We start from the raw sequence: 21,588 nt of genomic DNA on the forward strand, positions 1-21,588 counted from the left end.
AATATTACTGGTGAAGAAAAAGGTGAGAAACTAGGTTGAATTTGCCCCAACTTGAGGTATTGTTCCAGTTGCCTACGCAGCTCAGCTTCCTTTGTAAAGCTCAGCCTATAAGGTAGTCTGTTCTGCCCTTGAAATAATTTCAATCTTATGTTGAACATTTCTTTCTAGAAGTAGACCGAAAGGTAACTCATCTTTAAAACAATCAGAAAACTAACTGAGAATATGATTGGCTAATGAGGCCATTTCCCTATCTCGGGTAGCTGAAGAAATTGTTGGTGCATCCACACATGGCTCAACAGATGCAAAGAAATCAAAACTCACCTAGAGTCTTTCAAACATCCATAGTCGACATCAAAGGATCTTGTGGAAGATCCTTCTTGCCTTGAAGAATATACACCACACGATCCAATTCAAATTTATAGATGTTCTTTTGCCAATCCACCTCACGAATTTTCTTTGAATGCCCCGTCGTCTCTGACCCCATCATCAAGGACCTTGACAGACAAATCCTTGACCGAACCATTTCGACACAACATAACCCAACTGTTTACATTTATATACACTACCAATGGTCTCTCTAAGGACTTTCTGTCACTGATCCATCCAAGCTCCTGCCACATTCCAACTGGAATGTAACAGCTTATGCCTTTAGCTTGAAGCATAAGGAAAACGAATTGAGCTTCAATCATTTTCTAATGCTTTTCTCAAGTCCTTCAAGAATAAATGTGAGTATGATCCTGCACTTTAAGATATGGAAGGTACCGAGGGAAATACACTGTGGGTAAGATACCTAATGTTCTAGAAGTCCCATAGGTCGAGCACCCAGTTAAAACCTACAGTTGAAACACATATTAGTGGAATCATAGTACAACCTCTACCAAGGCAATTATGGTTACTTCATTAACATTGTATAGTCTGTCCAGATAGAAAACAGTAGTTTATGATATCATACTATGTCCTATGTGCCTAAAATCTGAAACTTACAAGACTTATGACACCCTAGTTTGTAAATCAGAGTAGGAGAGTACATCTAAAGATTTTACTGCTTGTTTGCCAGGAACACAAAGGTCATAGGAAGTTTGCTCCAACCACGGTCCGATGGGCAAGCCTCCGTGAGCGGCCAGCCAGAAGAAGTAGGATATCTTCCTCGGTCGCAAACTGGACCATAACCGCGTCCAAAACCTGGAACGAACATCTCGGGGCACTCTCTGGGTCACCCAATGCCTCTCCCTCGAGGGAGTCCACCTCAACCAGTCCATCTAAAGCCTCCTGCCAATCCGTGTGGTGTAGGAAAAGAAGGAAACCTCATCCACTTGCTCAGCTAGGCCGCCCCTGGAAGGCCAGAACTACTCTCCCGGATCCCACTGGACCTCCCTCAAGGGTCTACCCTCCCACAGTCAAAGGCGCCATCTAGGGACATCCTGCTCTGAGATAGTGGGAGGGTCAATGTGCCACTCCTTCCCTAAACGTCCCACCACTCTGATCATGTACCAGTGAATCCCATCAAGACTCCCATCCATCTCAGGGTCTCTCTCAGCGAGTGGCTAAAGTAGGCCTCCTGGTCCTACACGGAAGAAGCCGGGGTGCGTGCTTGCTCGCTACATCAACATCCTCAAGGGGACACCAGTACGAGAAAACTGTCCCAACCATCTGCTGTCTCTCCATACACGAAGTCCCTCCCACCAGGACTCATGAATGGCTAAGTCAATCTCACTCATCCGCTACCCTATCCCTCGTAGATGCACTAGGGCGTCAAGCCTCGCCTCTGCCTCCATGGGTAATCTGCTCCAACGGCCAAAGGATCCAGCAGGACTACTACCCCACTGTGCCCAACCAATGTGAGTCCGCTGTCCAAGCATACGCCCCTCCTGATCTCTGATCTCTGGGTGCCACATAAGGGGCTGACGCTCAAACTCATCTTTGCATCTGTGTGGAGCACAAATGAGACCTCCTGCCTGTCTCTGCCAAACCCTATCGAGGCTCCTCATGGGAGAAGATGGCCTATACCAATCTCCGCATAGTGCCCTCCAGGAAGGACCACTCCACCCTATGGTAGGCCTTGTGACTCCTCCCTGGACCAATCCACCACCTCCCAGAACGTGAAGATGTTGTCTAGGATGCTGCGCTCCTGGACGAACCTGATCTGTGTGTCGTGAATGATGTTGGTAAGATGGGGCCGTACCGCAAGCTCAAGACCTTGGCAAGAATCTTGTATGCAGTATCAAACAGAGTGATCGGTCTCCACTATCGAATGTCTGGCCTATCTCCCCCTTTCGGGATCAAACAAATCCACCCCCTGCTCAAGGACAGAGGGAGGGAGCCTGTGTCAAATATCTCCTGGCAAGATAATCGGAAAGGGGTGGAGATAATCTCCCAGAAGTTCCGGAAGAAGGCCGGAGTCAAGCCATTCTCACCCGGACACTTTTGGGTCGGGAGAGCCTTGAGGGCTTCGCAGAGCTCCTCATTTGTGAAAGGCTCCTCCAATCTGCTGCATAAGTCCTGCGAGACTCCTGTCGAAACGTGATCCCAAACTACTATTTTGCATTTTTTTGCATTATGCATTGGTGTGGATGCTCGTTTAGTAGCTCCACTACCACATCTCGTTGTATCAAGTTTTTCACAGTCTCATAGGCTCATCGGTCTTCCAAAGACTTTGATTAACTTTCTTTCTTTCTCGGGCCATAAGACTAGCTGGGGTCATCCTCTCCGTCTGAAAGAGCTAGCTGTAAAATTCTGTGGTCAGTGTGCATGATACCCTGTGAATCACAGAGACACTGCAGCTGTGTGCCTGCCGATTGGGGCCCGTGGTATGAAAAGTCTGCTTCATCATCCTATCCCATTGTTGCACCCACCGGGCTCGCGAGGAGTGATAGGAGAGCTCAACCCGCCGAATCTCCGTGTACTGAAGCTCAAGGCGAGCGCTCTCGAGCTTATCGCTAAGCCACAGAGAACCTAGGTCCTGCTCCCTGAGCCGCTCTATGGAGGCGAGGTCTCTCCTCAAAGCTTGCTCACACTCCTGAAGAGTCCTCGTGAGGCTGCAACTCCTCACTGCTTCTCAAAATCGGATCGGCCACCCACGCAGCCCAGCCCTTGCACGGTGTCGTCTCTGATTGCTCCCAAATCCCTGCTATGATTTGCTGGATCTCCTTGTCCTGCAAGAGGGCCTCTAGAACGCAGACCTCCTTCTAGGGGAGACCTTGGCGAGACTGGTCTAAGTGAAGTACTACTGGAGAGTGGTCTGACATCGTGGTACCTGCCAGAATCCCAGTAGCCGCCTCTGTACAGTGCCCAGTCCCCAACAGAGAAACGGTCTAGTCTCTCGAACAGTCCGTCATGTCTCCTCTGTCCGAAGGAGAAGAGGAGGCTGCCAAGTGTCCTACTAAAATTTGGCTCTCTCCACAGGTCTCTGCCACTGAAATTGAAAATGAACTGCTCCCAAGTGCTACGCTCTACTGCTAGCATCTTAGGAAGGAGGTGCCACTTTGCTTGTCTTCCCCAAACTCCATGTTGTTGAAGTCCCCTCCAACAATCCAGGTACGTGAAATCTGATCTCCCATAATGGCATCAAACAACTCTGGATACCTGTGGAGGCAAACTGGAATCTCCAAACGGGGTGTTTCTGAGAGCCCACTGCACTAATCAAACCCCCCTTCCGGGGTTGTAGGACCATGAGCGTTACCTCCAGTGGTAGAGGATACGAGTCCGAAATCTCCAGATAGTTCCAGGGTCCTAACCTCCAGAAATCCCGCGGTAAGAAATACCCAAGCTGGAGGTTGGGAGCTACTGGCCGGGAGGACGAGCCCCGTCCCTTTGGATCCCTCCCCGGATGGACCGACTGCTACGATGAGGAGGCAGAAGGGGGCGTCGTCTTACCCTTGTCTCCTGACAAGGGTGTCGAGACGAAAGAACTTGCTGGGGAGGTGAAGAGGGAGGCGATAGGGAGCTAGGGGAGCGGGGGGCGGAGGGAGGAGAGCGGGTGGTGAGAGTGATCATAGCAGGAGGGGCGCCGGGGGGGGGGGGGGGAGGGGCGGGGGGAAACCTAGAAGGGGATGGAAAGTGGAAAGAAAGAGGGGGAGGGATCTGGAGGGGGAGGGATAGGGATGACCGCAGGCCCCCCTGCTAATCAGGCTCACCGGGCTCTAGATCCACTCCTCCGAAGTCGTTGTTGGGCTAGCGTCCGCGGCTTCCGCCATTGCCGCATTTGGTGCTCCTGGGACTCGCTGCTAATACAAGGGTCAGTGCAGAGGCTAGACCTCCAAAACGGGAGGATCCTCTGGCTGGGAGGTGGTCCCTTCTGCTAGGGGAGGTGGTCCATGTTGTTCCTCCTCATGGGCCTCTTGGTCAACCCTGTCCCTCTCTCTGCATTTGGCCCTCTGCTTGCGACGCTTACGGGCCTGTTTGCTTGGTTTCTTTTTCTTTTTAACTTGGGTCTAGTCCCCTTTGGAGGGGGTAACCCATGGGGTCTGAGACTCCTGCTGCTCCTTCCTGAGAGGGTGCTGGACTCGGGCCTGCTGACTCTGCTTGGGGGGGGGGGGGGGACACTCGGCCATGGCCACGGGGGAAATCTCTGGCTAAGTGACCCATCAGTCTGCAACAGAGACACTGTTCTGGTAACCCATAAATCTCCACTCGGTGAAGTGTACCCCCTTCCAGGGTCTTTAGAAGAATCAACTTTGGAAAGGACTCTGGGCTCTCAACCACTAGTTTGATCCTGGGGACCCCGTCATCTGCTACAACTGCTGCGGCCAAATCTGGCGGAGACTAGAGCACGGTGGCAAATGCTTGACCAATGGAGGGCAGGATGGCTCTGTACTCCTTCGGGAGCCCTGGAAAGCGAAGTGTAACAAGGAAGCAGCGAACGTGGTGTGTCGTGTCCATGTCCTCCACTATAAAGCCATGGTACCAAGGAAAGAGGTACACCAAATGGGGGCCAAGGAGGATGGGGCTCTGCTTCACAAGTGTCAAGGCTGTATCGGGGGAGCTTAGCTGGATGAGGAAGACACCTCTTCCATAGATGGTGACCTCATGAATGTGGTCACCCTCTAATGTCAAGCTCGCCTAGATCCACTCTCGCACTTGTCTCCTTGTAGGTGTGAGGCCCACAATTCTACCCACGAGCGCCTTGTCCTGGAGGGACTGAACTGCCTGCTATACCTGCTGCTTGTCAGCTAGGGAAAGAAGAACCTTAACAGCCGTGGGATTTGAGGGTGGTGTCATAGAGCCCCTCTGGCCCAGACCAAGGGTCACCACCAAGGTTTTTCTTTCGCCTTAACAAGCACAAATGCTCCCGCTGCAAGGAGGAAGAAGAAAAAAGAGGAAGGGTGAGGAAGGGCTTCAGAGGGGAAGGCAGAGACAAAACAGCGTGGAAGGAGCAAGGACAAAAGTGGAAGAAGGATGAGGGAAAGGAGGGCGAGGGGGGACCGGGGAAGGCGTAAGAAGAGGGGGGACGAGAATGCGAGGAGGGAGAGGAAGAGGAAGATAGGAGAGAAGGAGGAAAGGAAACGGCAAAAGAGTGGAGGGGAGGCGGGGGAGGGGAGCCGGAGGGGGAGAGGGGGAGGAAGGCGGAAGAGGCGGGGAAAGCGGGGGCCGGAGGTGGAGCTGGCGGAGGCGGCGGGAGATGGGGTGACGGGAGGCAGAGGGGTGGAGCGAACAGGGCTGGCGGGGGTGCAGCGAGTGGAGGGTGGAGGCAGCAGAGGCAAAGAGCGGTGGGGAGGGCGAGGGGCTGCAGAGAGGACGGAAGGGGCAGGCGGGGCAACCAGGGGGGCACGATGGCAGCTCAGCAGCTCACGGGCGGCGCAGCAGCAGCTCCTCACTCCAAGTTGTTGTTGGGAGTCGGCCACAGGATGTTTGATCCGCTTATGGATTTCTGTAACCTCTGCACATTTGACCCATTTGGCATGAAAGAAAGGGAATCTTGCACATACATGGCACACTTACTCACATGCAAGCATATTATGCAAAGGCACATGCCACATACCAAAAGCATGCATATGTGTGCTCGCATCTACCCAAAATGATTTGTGCTTAAGCCCATTTTTTATTTTACGGAACGTCTCAGCACATATTGCAGCGACTGATAATCTCTGCAAAAGTCTATTTTCTGTTATCTGGTATTATGATTAGCCATTCTTGCCACAGCCTGCTACATTTTACATGGAATATATCTTAGTCATGCTGAAAGAAAGACGTAGAATTTGTCACTCACAATTGGAATTCCATCTGATGCAAGAAGAAAGATCCTGCAACCCATTGCAGGAGTGCTGAAAGTTGACAGTGCCTGTGGTTGAAGCAAGGAACCTGTTGCAAATCCTCCTCCAATTTCTGTGCCTCCACAGTATTCTATCACTGGTTTATAGTTTGCCCTCCCCATTAGCCACAAGTAATCATCTTCATTTGAAGCCTCCCCACTGGAACTGAAGCATCTGGCAGTTTCATGTAGATGACAGAAGGTAAGACAGCTGCTAATGCATACGAACAACATAAACAACTTCCCTTTAAAAGGAACCAAAAAACTGCCAAATTAGAAAAAAAAAAGATAAAATAATAATTTACCGGATGCTCGACCAATCAAAGTTGAAAACACCACATGTGGCCCTCCATGCCTTCACTAAGCTAGGGACCAACCCTAGCATAGTTATCTTGGCATCCTAGGACGATGAGCACCCTTGTGAGATAGTTAGAATGTATACCCTTCAACCAAAACCCCCCGCTTCCATTTATTCAGTACAAAAAGCAATGCACAAACTGTCACAATGAAACCAGCTTCAACAACGTAAAGGGTGGTAGGATCCACTTAATTACAGCATACACAGTAAATTGACAAGTAAATATGCACCACAAAACAAATCACAGGGGAGCTAGAGCGCTCCTACTCAGAAACAAGGACACCGATTGGCCCCAAACGTTGGCGCCCCTTGCAGTACTTATTTAACATTCATTTGAAGCCAAGTGGCTGATTACAAAGGTCTCTGAGAAGCTGCACCACAGGCAAACCAACGCCTGCAGACTCCCCGTCCAGCCCACCCTGTAATTCCCTGCTCAACTTCAAACGGTGAACGGCATCCAATCACTAGACAATCCTGTATCCTCAGCCAACCAAAGCATGCAACAGAGACCCCAATAGCATCCACTGTCTGAACCACTCTCGCAATCACACAACCAAGTGCCCAACCAGCCAAACACGACTGAACAACTGCAAGACAAAGCCCTCAACAGCTTAACTCTGGTGCAATCAAACAACCAAAACACTTCCCAGTGGGTTATCTCAATCTATAGCCTCCCTGGCCATTGTCCAGCAGCATAAATCAACCCTTCTTCACGAGGAAAGAAAACCCAAATGCAATAACTAGCCAGCAACCAATCAGGGAACGGCAAAAGTAGGCCAAAAAGCAAGCCTCCTTCTACCCAGTATCCACAGAGCTACGTCACCGGGGCTAGAAGACCCTAGATCCTACAAAGAAAAGCTGATTCTGCCTTGGCACAGCCCAGAAGTCATACTTAGGATTGTTCAAAGCCAGGGAAGGCGATCCCATTTTCTTTGGATTCATATACTATGCTTGAGCAGGAGACTCAGAATTAATAGATCTATCACTAGATTTTGTAACTTGCTTGGCTCTACTGCTAAGTCTTGGTGTTAGTAACGAAGCAAACAATAGTGGTTATCTCCTTATATGAAGCAGAATACAACGCTTTTTTCTTAGCCACATTAGAATGCATATGGCTTAGAAGACTTTTGTTGGATATACATTTGCAGCAAGACGATGCCCCTATCCTTTCTGATAGCCTATAGGCAAAGTGCTATAGCCATTGCACAGAATACTGTTTTTCACAAATACAAGCAAGCAACATTTAGTGTCTTCTAGTATCCAATGGAGGGCAATGATACAAACTCTAACTAATCCGTCTGTTTTTTTTTTGTTGTCAATCACAGGCAAGCCAGATTCACATCTCTCTCCTTCGTTTCGTCGATCATAGGTAAAACATAGTCACAGGCGTAGGCATCCGTATTTCCTCCCAGCCTATCTCATAGATGGCATGCACACAAAGATACGTAACTTTTCATTCCTCATGCCTATCCACAAGCCCACAACTCCCTAGATGGTTCCCTCTGCCACATGTCATCATTTTAGACCTTTTACTTGGTACACCATTTACCCCTCTCTTGGGGCACAATTAAACATTTGCCCCTTGGCATTTTTACACATTTAGGTGCACCTAGGCCTTAGCACTCAGAATCACCTGGTCGATGCCAATACACCCTCACCTAGGACCTTGGCAGTTACTTCCCTTGACCATTTTATTTACGCACATAGAATATTACAAAAGTCGGTCATCTAAGAGAAAATGCCCACCGATCTTTCCGAGGTCATGCTATCTCGGCTAGAGCATAACAGGCAACATGGTGGATCTCTTCACAAAAGCTCTCCCTGGGAGCTGCCATGTGCCCTCCCTAAAGCAGATGTACTAGAGGGTTTCTTGCTGTCCCATAGACCTTTTGGTCTTCAGTAGACGTTAATAGACTTTCTTTCTTTCTTTCTTTCTTTCTCTAAGGAGAAACTTGATGACTTCTGATTTTCTTTAGGCATGAGAGAAACTACTAGGAGTTCATAATTTCTTGGACTTGCATAGATAAGGAGTATCTCTGCATCTAGAGCTCTAATGCCAGATCTGAGTCCAGTTAGGCCCAGGTCTTGAGAGTGGCCAATTTTTAGGATTGGGACTATGGTTTGCTAGGGTTTAGTATATTATGTCATTTTCTAGTGTTTTCACTTTTTCCAAAAAGAGACTTCTATTAAGTATTAAAGAAAACCGTTATAGCAAACTCCATACGGGATACACCATGCAATGCATGAAAAGCTCAAGAGCCAAAAAGAAAGAATTGGGGCTGATAGTGCCATCTCAATCCAGTAGAAGCCTCCGAGAAAAAGGGAGAACCCTTCCAAACTCGAAGAAAAACAATCCTTCTAGAAGAGGCTGCCCGTGAAAGGCCCTGCATGCTAGCCCAAATGGCTATCAAAGTGTGAGCCCTGTCAGTCCAAATACCCGTGAACACCTGTGAAGGGTGTATCTGGGTGCCATCCAAGGCCTCTGTACATCTGGCTCTCCAAATGTGCCAAGAGGAAATGCTAGCCAAGATCTCCCAAGAGGTGTCCACTGAAGCATGAGAAGCCCTGAAGGGAGTAAGTGGTACATCCTGAAGAGAGCAGGGCTGTATCACCTGCCGGCAGACCGAGAGTGCCCAAGAAGAAGGCTCACTCTCATAAAACACCTGGGGCCCAGTAAGGGATAACCATGCGACCGAGCCCCAAGTCATGAAGAAAGGGGAAGTATGAAAAATGCTGAGTATCCTCGCAACCCCTTTCCAAATAGTCCTCGCCTGACTGCAGTCCCAAAGGCAATGTCGCACTGACTCCTCTTCAGAATGACAACGAGGGCAAGTGTAGTGTTTTCACTTTAGGTATGTGTGTGTGTGCACTTTTGGAGATACTCTTTCCCACCATCCTATTGCTCCTTTTAAGTTTTCAATACATTTGCTCATGTGGTTTCTTCTCCTATTTGTAGAAGCCAAGATTTCAGATCTGGGAATAGCTCCCATGTTCTTTCTATAGCATGTCAGCTTATCAGTGACCATTACCATCAGGTAGCAAGTACTAGGAGACAAGCAGCTCTTCTATGAGGGAGGACAGATAGCTACTCTTTAGAGAGGGTCAGAGAAGCACCCTTCAGATTCTTGGATTCATAAGAGGCTAGCCTTAGCACGACAAGAGCAAGAACAATCTCATACTAGGAGACAAGCAGCTCTTCTATGAGGGAGGACAGATAGCTACTCTTTAGAGAGAGTCAGAGAAGCACCCTTCGGATTCTTGGATTCATAAGAGGCTAGCCTTAGCACGACAAGAGCAAGAACTGTGAGATTGCTTGTGAGAAAAAGAGTAACCTGAGAGCTCCTCATCTAGGTATAAGAAGTCAGGTATCTAAACTCTGAGGAATGAGACTGTCGATACTAAGTATCTGATGAATAGGACAACACATACATGGTCACAAATGGTGGTACTTCGTGAGATGAACATACAACCTCCTCTATCCAAAGCACAATTATCAGTATGGAAATGATAAATCCTAGCATGAATGATCCCCTAGTGTCACCAACAGTATCGAAGATTGGCATCACCATCTGAAACTTGTCCTCAAACCAACTGTGTCTGCCTCTAATCCTCCAAACAAACTCTACCATGCAACTTTCAGAGGGAGGACGCCACCTTCTTTTCCCCCCCTCTTGTCAGCAAGTTGTTCTACCATGTTAAAGTCTCCTCCTAGCCTCCAAGAATCAGCCAGCTGCACAATCTCTAGAAAATGCAACCCTAGCCATCCTCGAATTGGTTACATAGATGTTGAAGCTCCCCAGTTGGGAGCCCCAAAAGAAGCAAGAGGCCTGGACATCATAGGGTAAGCACAGAGTACTTCTTGTCCTCGAGAACCAGATCCAAGCAGAGACGATAAGGATACATAATCAACTTCCTATCTCTGCAATGGTAAGAGTGTCAAAGATTGAAGTTCTGAATGACCCCACAATATGAAATATGCAGAAGTTAGAGCAGTAAATAGAATGTCCTGCTTGTGTCTACATCTTAGGGATGCTGTCTGCAACCCTAGCCTGCTGTGCAACAGCCTCAGACAGAGGACTCCTGCAGTCACTGTTTCTATCTACCTACCCCGCCAATCCCCCTAGATCCACTACCCCTATGTCCTCCTCATATGGGGGTTCATAGGTGGCGCAGTGATCTCTTAACACCCCTCTCACTGACTCAATGTGGGCCCAAACCCATTTGTCAAAATGAGATGCTCCATCCAATCACGAGAAAAAGCTTCGGTGAAAAGGTCGGCAGTGTTCTCTTTTGTTGGGCGGTACATCAGCTCGTCCATTATCAGCTCCCTGATGAAGTGGTAGTGAACCTTGATGTGTTGTCCAAGAATGGATTTAGGTTCTTCATGTTGTTATGCAACTCTAATTGTTTCCATAGTTCTCCACAGCTTCCTCTTGGAAGACCTCCATGTCCTCCACGATCCATCGGAGCCATAAGAGAGTCACATGACACCCTGCAAGCTGCTCTACACCATGTCTCCATGGATGACTGAGCGATTGTAGATCCTTCTTAATAAGCCACGAAATGGCTCCTCACCCCAGATAGAAACAATAGCCAAAACTGGAACGCTAAGTGTCCCCGTCTCTAGCCCAATCTGAATCAATTCCTTTCTAGAACTGGATGCCATAGCTTGTGGTTACCTTTGGATACCATAGTGCCTGCATGCATGCCTTCCAATGAGTCATCCCTTGGCTGCGAAGCGAATTGGCATAGTAATCTGACTAAGAAAGGGATGCAGGATCAAGTATCAGTCAGCTAGAGTAAACTTCCAACCAATTGTCAATACATCGTGGAATCTATAGGCTGAGTTGTATCTCATTTGCTCAAACTGGCCCCGACCTCCATGGGAGTGAGTACCTCCTTGCAATCATCCATCTAGGACCGCTTCAGTTTCTCCAGGCAATACTTCTGTTGGGACGTGAATATCATTTATTGCTCCTCCCTTATCTCAATGCCAAGAAAGGAGTGGAGGCGTCCAAGGTCAGTCATATCAAAATTCTCTTCAAAAGAGTGTTTACATTCCTTATCTTCTCGTCGTGATCACCAGTTATGATCAGATCATCAACATAGAGAATCGTTTTCCTGTCCCCCTTTGAATGAAGGTACAAGTTGGCATTTGATGTACTACTTTATAAGCCAGTTTTTTGCATGGCATCTAATGAGTCAAAGAGCTCGTTGCTTACATTGTAAATTGAGCAATTAAGGTCACGAGTGGATATACTTTCTAACCATTGCTGATGAAAGGTATTTTTATACATGGCACTTAATACCCTTAGTACCTCAGGACCTATATTGATAATCGTCCGAAAATGAGGTAAAAGCACACACACCTTCGTGACAATCAAGGTCAAGAATGAATGTACTATATATCCAACTCTAATGCGAGGGAGTTTTTTACATGGCACTTAATGAGTTAAATAGCTCAGGACCTAGGGTGCAAATGGAGCGAATTTCAGTGAAGTAGTCATCAATGCATTGGGATTATGCTCTAGTGGCCTATTTTAGCCCGTAGAGAGCCTTTTCAATCTACATACTTGGTTTGGAAGCCTGGTCCCAAGTCTCCATTCAGAACAGAAACTTCACATCTATCTAAAAGATGCTCCAATGTGAATGGGAAACTAAATCTATGCCCGGCAAAATGGTCTCCATATGGGCAATTGAGGCAAAGGTATCGTCATAGTCAACACTCGCTAATCCAACTTTTACTTTGCCTTGTAAACCCATTTGGTCCCAACCACCTTTTGCTTGGCCGGTCTAGGCACCAAATCCCATGTGCAGTTCTTTTCGATGGCCTCCATTTTTGTTTCCATAGTTGACTACTACTCGAGAATGTCCTCGCTTCATCTAAAGTCCTTGGCTCCTAGTGGGGGTCTTTTGGACTCGCCTAGACCTCCTCTCCAATTTTGAACTACTCTCAGGGATATTGGTTACCCTTGAGTCATCCAAGGTCTTCATGTGCCATCGCGGTACTATCGCCTCCTTTGCTGCAAGAGTTTTTTTCTTCATCGGCTCTAGTTCTGTATCTGACTCTGAGTCATCTAAATCTAGTGGCGAGACTGGTGTAAGTGGGAGTCTTGGCAGTGCTAGAGCTAAGGTACCTCATTGTCTAGTTGGCGCTCAGTCTCTTGGATGATGAGTCCCTATACTTTCTTTATATACTTGTCATACATACGATAGGATTTCGACTCTTTGCTGTAGCTGATGAAGACACACTTTCTACTCCTTGGATTTAGCTTGGCCTTGGTATCTTTGTAAACATGCACCCAAGCGTTAGAACTGAAAGCTCTCAAGTTCTTGATGACATGCTTTTTACCTGAGCACTCCTAAACCCATAAATAGAGCAGCTATCCATTGTGAGGGAGATCCCATATTGACACCGGCCATACTTTTCAACCAGTCTTTTGTCTTCAACATGTTTTTCGAGGCTCCACTATTGGCATACCAATCATCATCTGCCATTGTCACTGAGAGTTTGAATACCTCTTTGTGATCTTTGCTAGAAATAGTTCCTCCTTGATGACATTGGTGGATTGTAGCTTAGACCCTGACTTGGTTGTACCCTTCATACTCCTCCTTTGGCAGGAAAGTGTCTCTGCGCTCCAGCTATTCAAGCTTTTAATGCGAGAATTATAAATTTGATTCCTAAAGAAGGTTGTGAAAAGATCTCAAAAACTAGAGATCTCTAATCATGCTCAAATGTAGCTACAAGATTTTGGCAAATGCCTTGGCACTTCAAATTCAAATGAGGATTGACAAGCGGATACTACCAGAACAAATACTACCAGAACAAAAGGGACTCGTTAAGGGTAGACATCTATTAGAAGCTATAATAAACATTTGAGAGGGATGTGAGCATGCCAAGACACACACTAAGGGCCTTAGCACATGGATGAGACTAGCACGGGTTTAGGATGGGAATCTATCTTTTATCATTACTCCCATCTTTTAACCAAGTGGTCTAGAATGGGTTTAGGACGGGAATACCCACATTTTCTCCCATCCTCAACCCTCGCTTGGGAGCCAGAATCGGATCCCCCTTTCAGGATTGGAAAAGCATGAAATAATGACACGTGTCCTTGTCCCCACCTCCTACACACATCAAATGATGCCATGTGTCCTCTCCCACCTAACCCACTATTAGGGGCTTGGCACATGAGAAGAAATAGGATGGGAATGGGAAAAGGTGGTCCCAAGTGGTCCCATGCATATTTCTATCCTATTCCCATCCCACCATGTGCTAACAAAAAATAACTAGGGATGGGTTTAGGAGGAAGAGAACACATGGCATCATTTCATGTGTTTAGGAGGTGGGGACCACTTGGGGACAAGGATACATGTCATCCTTGGATGTTTTTGAATCCCTAAAAAAGGGTAACCCATTCTGGCTCCCAGGGTCTAGAGGCCATGGTCCAGGATGGGAGAAAAAGTGGCTACTCCCATTCTAAATCCATCCTAGACCACTTGGTGTAGGATGGGAGTAATGATGACAAAAAGATTCCCATCCTAAACCCATGCTAGCCCCATCCATGTGCTAAGGCCCTAAGATATTTGCTTCCTCAAGATTGAATTTGACAAGGCCTATGACAGACTGGAGTGAGATTTCTTATTGAGGCTCTTCAAGAACTGGGACTAGTGCCCATTTTTCTCTCTTATGTTAAACTACTGCTTACCTAAGTCATAGCCAAAATGTGTGTGAATGGAGAGATGTTTGATTCCTTCCTCTTGTGAGGGCTCCTTCCTTCAATATTAATGAGAGTCTTTGGTGAGGCTCTCATACCGTGTCAGAGATTGAAGTGTTTCCTGTAGGGCCTATACAGAGATCTCTCCACTCTTCGCTCAAACAGTACACAATGAATGACCCCACAATCTCAAATATGCAGAAGTTAGGAACAGCTACAACAGCAAATAGCATGCCAAAATAACCTCAGTGTATTCCTCCACAGAAGAAAGAGCAACAAATATCCAGGGTATAAGCCAGAGCTGGCTCCCATAGACTGAGAATAAAGGGCAGACTTGTAGTTGAGTTAAGTCTCTTGCATGCCTCACAAGAGGGCTTCAGTGGGATGCCCAAAGACTCATCTCATGGGCCCTTATATGGGGCTGGGAGGGTCACCGACTGAACTCCATAACAGGCCAACCATAGCTGGGCTGTCCCTTTTGACCTGATCAGGGAGTCAGTTCCTGCCAATGTGTCTGCCTATTGGCAGACCTTAGATTGCCTATAAAATGCCCAGACCAGGACCTGTAACTACCCCTCTACTCTGTGCAAAGATTGCTGCAGTATGCAGACTGCAGGTTCCTATAATCAGCCTCTGACTGAGAACTGCTGCACCTGCTCTGTGTCCACTTTTAAGGGTTGCTGTCTGCAAGCCTAACCTGCTGCAGAACAGCCTCAGACAGCGGACTGTTGCAGTCACATTTTCCCTCTACCTATCCCCACCAAACCCCTAGATCTACGGCCCCTATGTCCTCCTCATAGGGGCTCACAGGGGCAGTGATCTCTAACAAAGAGGACGAAGAGTAAGGATGGATTTAGCGACCTCTGGGTCATCAAAGTCCAGCAAGAAGAAGCCCCTGCCAAGAAGTCTGATGTCTCTGAGGTGAGGCACGTCTTCGAAGCACGCACTGCAAAGTACCCACCTCTTAATTTGGCTCTCCGAATGATGAAAACCAAATACTCTACCAATCAAAGTATGACTATGCGATATGGTTATGTCTTCTAGAGGATTCGAGTGTTTCTTCATTGAAAGAAATGATCTTCCCGGATAATGGAGGTGGAGGGTGAAGCTCTGCCCATGCAAGTCGTGACCTTGATAGATTATCACAGCCAGAAACATCCTATCTAGAAAAGTTTAACATATGCAAACAGGTGCATTAGAGCTCCCATGATGAATCTATTATTGTTTTTGACTATGCATATGCTTGTTCATGTGTTGTAAAGGAGTCATTTGAGTGGTTCCATCCACCACCTGTAAAGTTTGAATGCCTACAGTCTTGACTAAAAACAAACATGCCACAAACGTATCAATTATTTATAAAAAGCAGGCTGAGATATTCAATCCAATGGACTGTGCCTTCTGAAACATATACATTTCAAGTTCAGTTCGTGAATAATACCTGGACAAATTTCATGAATCCAAGACTAGTAGGAGATCCATTGTACAAGGCTATGCATGCATTGTTGAAGAAAGCTGCATAGATGAGCCAAGGCCCCATCATCCAGCCCAAGTTGGTGGGCCATGAGACCACATCACCAGTCCTAATATCATGATGTGCCCATGCATCAGCTGCAGCCTTCAGTGGGGTCAAATGAGTCCATGGAATAGCTTTGGGCTCCCCTGGATGCAAAATTAAGATGAATAAATAGTCATGAGCAACCAATAGAAAAGACATATTGGGATCGTCTTTTACAGGTGCAAATAAAGACTGAATTTTTCTGGCAAAGGACGATTTCTCAGTAATTTTCTGATTTCCTCTAAGACAGAGCAAATCACGTCAAAAGATTGAGGTAGAACACAAATCTCCTTGCCACAAAGAACAGACTATGTGGCCAAAAAATCACACCAGGGTCAGGAAATTCAAGAAGAACTCCATACTGCATAACAACAGAAAATATTGTTTTTTTAAGCCACTACATGAACGTTGTGAGCCTCAAGAATGATTCCTTCTAGTCAACCTTGCAAGTAGTGCTCAGGACCTAGTTCTATGTAATTTGAGCTTTCTACAGTCCCTTTTCCTGCAGCATTAAGAAAATATCACTTTCCTCTTCAAACTCGAGGCAGCAGACTACATCCTGAAATTAAATATCAGTTGCAACCTTTTCCCCACAACAAAGAACTTCCATCACATTCTCTCCATTCTCCAAAGCTTGCCTGCATGGAAGACACCCTAAAACCCAACTCAAGGAGACAGTGCAATAGCCCTTTATATTGTTAGCACTGCCCTTGGGCAGAAGCAACAATTTGAGTTTCTCTAAGATCTTCCTTAAGGACTCGTGTTTAGTCCTACATGGTTATCTTTTGTGGGCTGCTTCTGCTTTTTGTGTTTCTCAGCACACTTTGTGCCACCAATATCTTCAAAAAGCACAATGCTCTCGCCAACCAATGCCCCCTTGTTATAATCCACATCTCCTTTGGACACAATTACCTTTACGTTGGCCTTATGCAATAGGATCAGGCCATTTGCTATCAACCAGGCTATGCCCCCCACACCCCCCCCCTTTTCCTGCCATTTCTCTTTCTCCTCATGGATGCTCTTATAATTCCAAACCATGTCCTCGAAAGACAATGGGTCTGCAAACTGGAACTTTCAAAGCATTGTGGCTCGCTGCCTATCATCATCCTAAATATTTTGCATGCACCCTAGAAGTCCATGGTCACCATGCATGGACCCCCTTCTAAACCTCCATGATATGTAAACCAAATCGAAGAAAGGAAATTATTGATCCCTTGGTGCCACCGCTGCACGGAGGACAACCTCAAAAACGACATGTATTGCCTAGGATGCTAGGGTCTCCATAGTGGCCATGTCAAAATCAGCTCATTAAATTATGGCATCAGATAACGCTCATCCTTGGGTTTGAATTCACCATGGCTCCAGCAATGAAAGAAATATACATTGATACAAGAAAGAACCAGTTCAATCTCACCACCAAACCGTGACACATCAAAGACAAAAGATCACAAACTATGCTCATGATTCATTAGCCGTAGAGCTCCTTAAGCTTACCCCTAAGCACATAGAGGTCGTGGGTAAGCTCTAAGCCTGGAACACACCTGCTTCCAAGTTCCCACATCATATATGCCATCTCCACAAGTAAGGCTTTCAAATTGTTTGCATTCCTACCATGTCTCTGACTGAGATCCACAATCCAAACATTGATTAGTGATTGCCCATAGCCCAAGCTGCCATCCCAACTCAAGACACAAATAAATAAATCACGAATGCTTTTGACCCCTTAGACATCTAAGATGGTATTTCTCTATACCATTATACCCTAGGTCTTTCCACCCTTCATTGGCTAAGGCCCCTAAACCTAAGGCTAGCTATTTGCAACCCATCATTGGCCAAACATGTAACATACTACCCCTCCTCCAACATTTATGTACTCGAAAATGGAGTTGGGAAACCTTATCTTCATAAAGGAAATTCTCTCTTCAGTTGGATCTTCCAAGCCTATACTTCACAAAACATTTCCGAGACCACATTCCAAAGTCCTCAAAGATTAGACGCTAGTTTGGCATGCATAAATATATCCTAGCTTGCCCTTATGACAATCATATCACCATAATTCATTCCAAAAGAGTACACCTCAGCTCTGTAGAGCGTTTGGAACTCTGGTGATACGTCGGATTCACTTACACAAGGTCTCGTTCATCTTATCCCAAAGGGGGGTGCAGAAATTTGGTTTACCGAAACTTGATGATCATGGCAAGCCCCTATGAGTTTTTGGTTACATGCAATGGTCTAGTTGGGAGAGAGGACCCGCTTCCTCTAGGGGCTCTTGGAAGGATTTCAAAAGTCTTTCGGATGAATGCAGATTTCATATGGTTGGTTAGTCACCTCAAAGGAAGCGGCGAGATGATTGATGCAGGCCCTTATAGATGAAAGACGGCACACTCATGTTAGATGGATGGGGGCTTTTTCAAGGATAGGCATCCAGCTTTAGATCATAGGTCTCATGCAAGAGACACATAGGGATGCTTTGGTTTTCATGTGTACTCTGGAGGCAGTTATCAAAGTCTGGATATCCTCGTGGATGCAGTTTTCAGCAGGCTAGGATTATGGGCCACGTGGAGCAGTGTTTTTGGGCTGCTAGCTCGTATTTAGACCCCTACTTGAGTTTGGCTTTATGGGGGTGACCCCGTAAAATACTTATATTGGGGCCCCAAGAAGTGGGAGTGTATAATCAGCCCTAAACCCTGAATCGCAGCAATTTATCTCAAATCGCATAGGTCTCAACAATACGCAGCAGATCTAATCAATTCGCCAGCAGGTTCTCTCCACAGAATAATTCGAATTTCAGGGTTCACAAGCAAAACAAGTGTCTGGTCAGCTCGTCTGGCGGAAAACAGCAGCAATTTTGTTCTAGCAATCAACCTGAACTGAGAGAGGGGGTGAGGGATGAGAGTACACACACACTAGGGCCAGAAATAAGGGCTGGCCATCCCAGAAGGTATTAATTTTAGAATTCAATAACTTGATATAAAGTTCAGCTCGCACGGAGCTCAAACAAGAAGCCAAAACAAATTGCAGATACAACAGAGCTAAATTGCCCTTCAAACAAGTCGAAGCGGCTACCTTTCATTTTTGGAAGCCTCAGTAGAAATAGCCACTTTTTGCACGTATGTTTTTACATGCCCTTCTCCATCAAAATGTGGGGATTTTTGCACTCTTCAAGAAATGAAATAGAACACCACCGAGCACAATTCATCTGTTGAAGGTTAGTCAATGCATGGATTCTAGTTCTCTAGACTAATCCTAGTCCTCTGAGGGTGTCCCTACCATGCAACTAAGCAAAAACAATCAAGAAGATATAAATTTTTCTAGTTGACCGAAGTCAACTCACTTTGACCGAAGGCAATACTCTTTGAGCAAAGTCCCCAAAAAAAATTTCCTCTTTATTTCTACCTATTCAGTTGTCTCCAACTAAAAGGATTCTTTATACATTTGTAGAAGCTGTGGTAATTATGAGAAACAAACTTGACAAGATCCCTGCAGGTAACTTTGCCTCTAGGTCCTCTGTTTTTTGTGTTGGTAGACAATCTATCCTTTTGAAGGATCTCCTCAAACTCATCCATTTCTGGTGGCTCTTCCAAAATTGATTCAGTTGGCTCAGGTCCTTTGTACCTCTTCAGAAAACTCACATGGAATGCATTATGAAATGCGCGGGTACATCCAACCTATAAGCTACCTCATTAATCTCCTTAGTGATCCGAAATGGTCCATACTATCTGGTGGGCAGCTTTGGATGTACATATTCTTTACCCTTCATCTAGCCTTTTCAAACTTGAGAACCAATCTGAAGGTCTAACTGCCTCCGATGCTTATCTACAGCTTTCCCTTGCTTTTCTTGGAAACTTGCAATTGCTGTCCTGACCTGCTTTACGGCTGTATCCAAGTCTCGAACATATTGATCAGCAGCAATTTCATCTTTTGTACTCAGGATTGGTGGTAGAATTACCTTACCATACATTAACTCTCATGGAGCTGTGGACGGTATTGTTGTATGCAAGCTCTACCAACGGAAAATACCTTTTCCACTCGGCCTTTTGATAGGCTACATAACATTTCAGCAAATCTAATACTGTGGAATTGGCTATTTCAATTTCCCATCAGATTGGGCATGAAATGAGGAGGAAAGTCCAGCTTGGCTTCCATATAATCAAATAAAGCTATCCAGGGAAGGCTGGTCATTCAGGGGGCTCAATCACTGACTATGGACTTGGGCATACCATGATGCTTGAAAACCTGTGCCAGGAATACTGTAATATGGTCAGACTCAATGGTCTTCTGTATAGGTATGAAATGTGCTGCTTGTTGAATCTATCAATGCTTGTCCAAATCCCATCACTACATTGTCTCGACCTCAGAAGCTCTCCCAATGTGCCTGGGGAACTGGAAGAGGCATCAATAGACCAAGTGTATTATGCCTTTCGTATTTCACTTTCTGGCAAATAGGACATTCAGAAACAAATTAATAATTGTCTTTGTGCATACCTTGCCAAAAGAAATCTGTCCAGAGCTTGTGTAGTGGTGGAAGCAATCCCTCTATGACCTGCATAAGGTGGAGCATGACACTCTTCCATAATTTCCAGCCTTAAGCTCCTGGTGACACGTAAACAATCATCTTTCATAAGATATTCATCTTTCAAGGAATAATGGTTGGTTGATTCGTCCGCTTGCAACTCTTGCATACTCTCCCCAAAGTCTCGATCTTGTGCATATTGTGCCTACATTGATTCCAGGTCCTGGTGATAAGCAATAATAACATTACTCACTTGGGGCCTTTGAGATAGGGCATCTGCTCCCCTGTTCTGCACTCCTTGTGTACGAACAATTCGAAAGTGGAACATGGACAAAAAAATTCCCCATCTCATAATATGCTTCTCAAAAAGCTTGGGCTGGGTCAAGGAATACTTAAGACTTTGGTGGTCCATCCTGACCGTGAAGTCAGCCGCCAAAAGATAATGTTTCCAGATGGTCAAAATATGAATTTTACCCAATAATCTTTTTTATCAACTTGCAAGTGTGTTTCAGCATCACGTAACCTCCTACTTTTGTAGCCCCTCTTGATGTAGGGCAGCTCTAATACAATCTCCACATACATCGCAATCCACATCAAATGGTTTGTACAAATCAAGAATGACAAGAATGGGCTCGGTGGTCAATTTCTCCTTAAGAATATTGAAGGCTGTACTTTGACGTTCATCCCATCTGAAAATAACATTTTTCTTAGTCACATCATGGAGTGGGGCTGCAATATCAGCAAAATGTCTTATAAACCACCTGTAATAAGAACAAAGACCTAAAACTTCATGTAACCGACTCTGGCCATTCCTTTAGCTTGGATCTTTGTAGGATCCATCTACACCCCATCCTTGAAAATTATATGACCAACATAATGAATCTTATCTAGGAAAATTTCACTTTTCCTACCATTAATATAAGCTTATGGTTACGAAGCTTCTAGAAAACTATAGCTAAATGCTGCATATGCTCATCTATAGATTTACAAAACACAACAATCTCATTTAAAAGTGTGTAAAATGTCGGTGAGGTCTGAGAATCTGATCCATCATCCTATCAAAAGTGGTTGGTGCATTAGTCAATCCGAAGGGCATGACAAAAAATTCATACATCCAAATGTGCTACGGAAAACCGTCTTATGCACATCTCGTGGATGTATGCAATCTGATGATACCCACTGTTAAGGTCGATCTTG

General features: G+C 45.9%; 1 protein-coding gene across 1 annotated transcript in view; it reads right to left on the reverse strand.

Moving 5' to 3' along the window:
- The window catches only part of AAE17 (acyl-activating enzyme 17), a 67,234-nt gene that overhangs the window by 2,540 nt on the left and 43,106 nt on the right, over window positions 1-21,588 (reverse strand). The window contains exons 8-10 of the mRNA XM_087379122.1: window positions 15,762-15,982; window positions 6,553-6,647; window positions 6,206-6,422 (exon numbers count right to left, since the gene is read on the reverse strand). Coding sequence (XP_087235248.1) covers window positions 6,206-6,422; window positions 6,553-6,647; window positions 15,762-15,982 — 533 coding nt within the window. The remainder of the gene's footprint in view (window positions 1-6,205; window positions 6,423-6,552; window positions 6,648-15,761; window positions 15,983-21,588) is intronic.

The sequence above is a fragment of the Dipteris shenzhenensis genome, chromosome 9 (genome assembly GCF_047967505.1).
Source record: "Dipteris shenzhenensis isolate YYH24624 ecotype China chromosome 9, Dip_SZ_1.0, whole genome shotgun sequence".
NCBI classification, from domain to species: Eukaryota; Viridiplantae; Streptophyta; class Polypodiopsida; order Gleicheniales; family Dipteridaceae; genus Dipteris; species Dipteris shenzhenensis.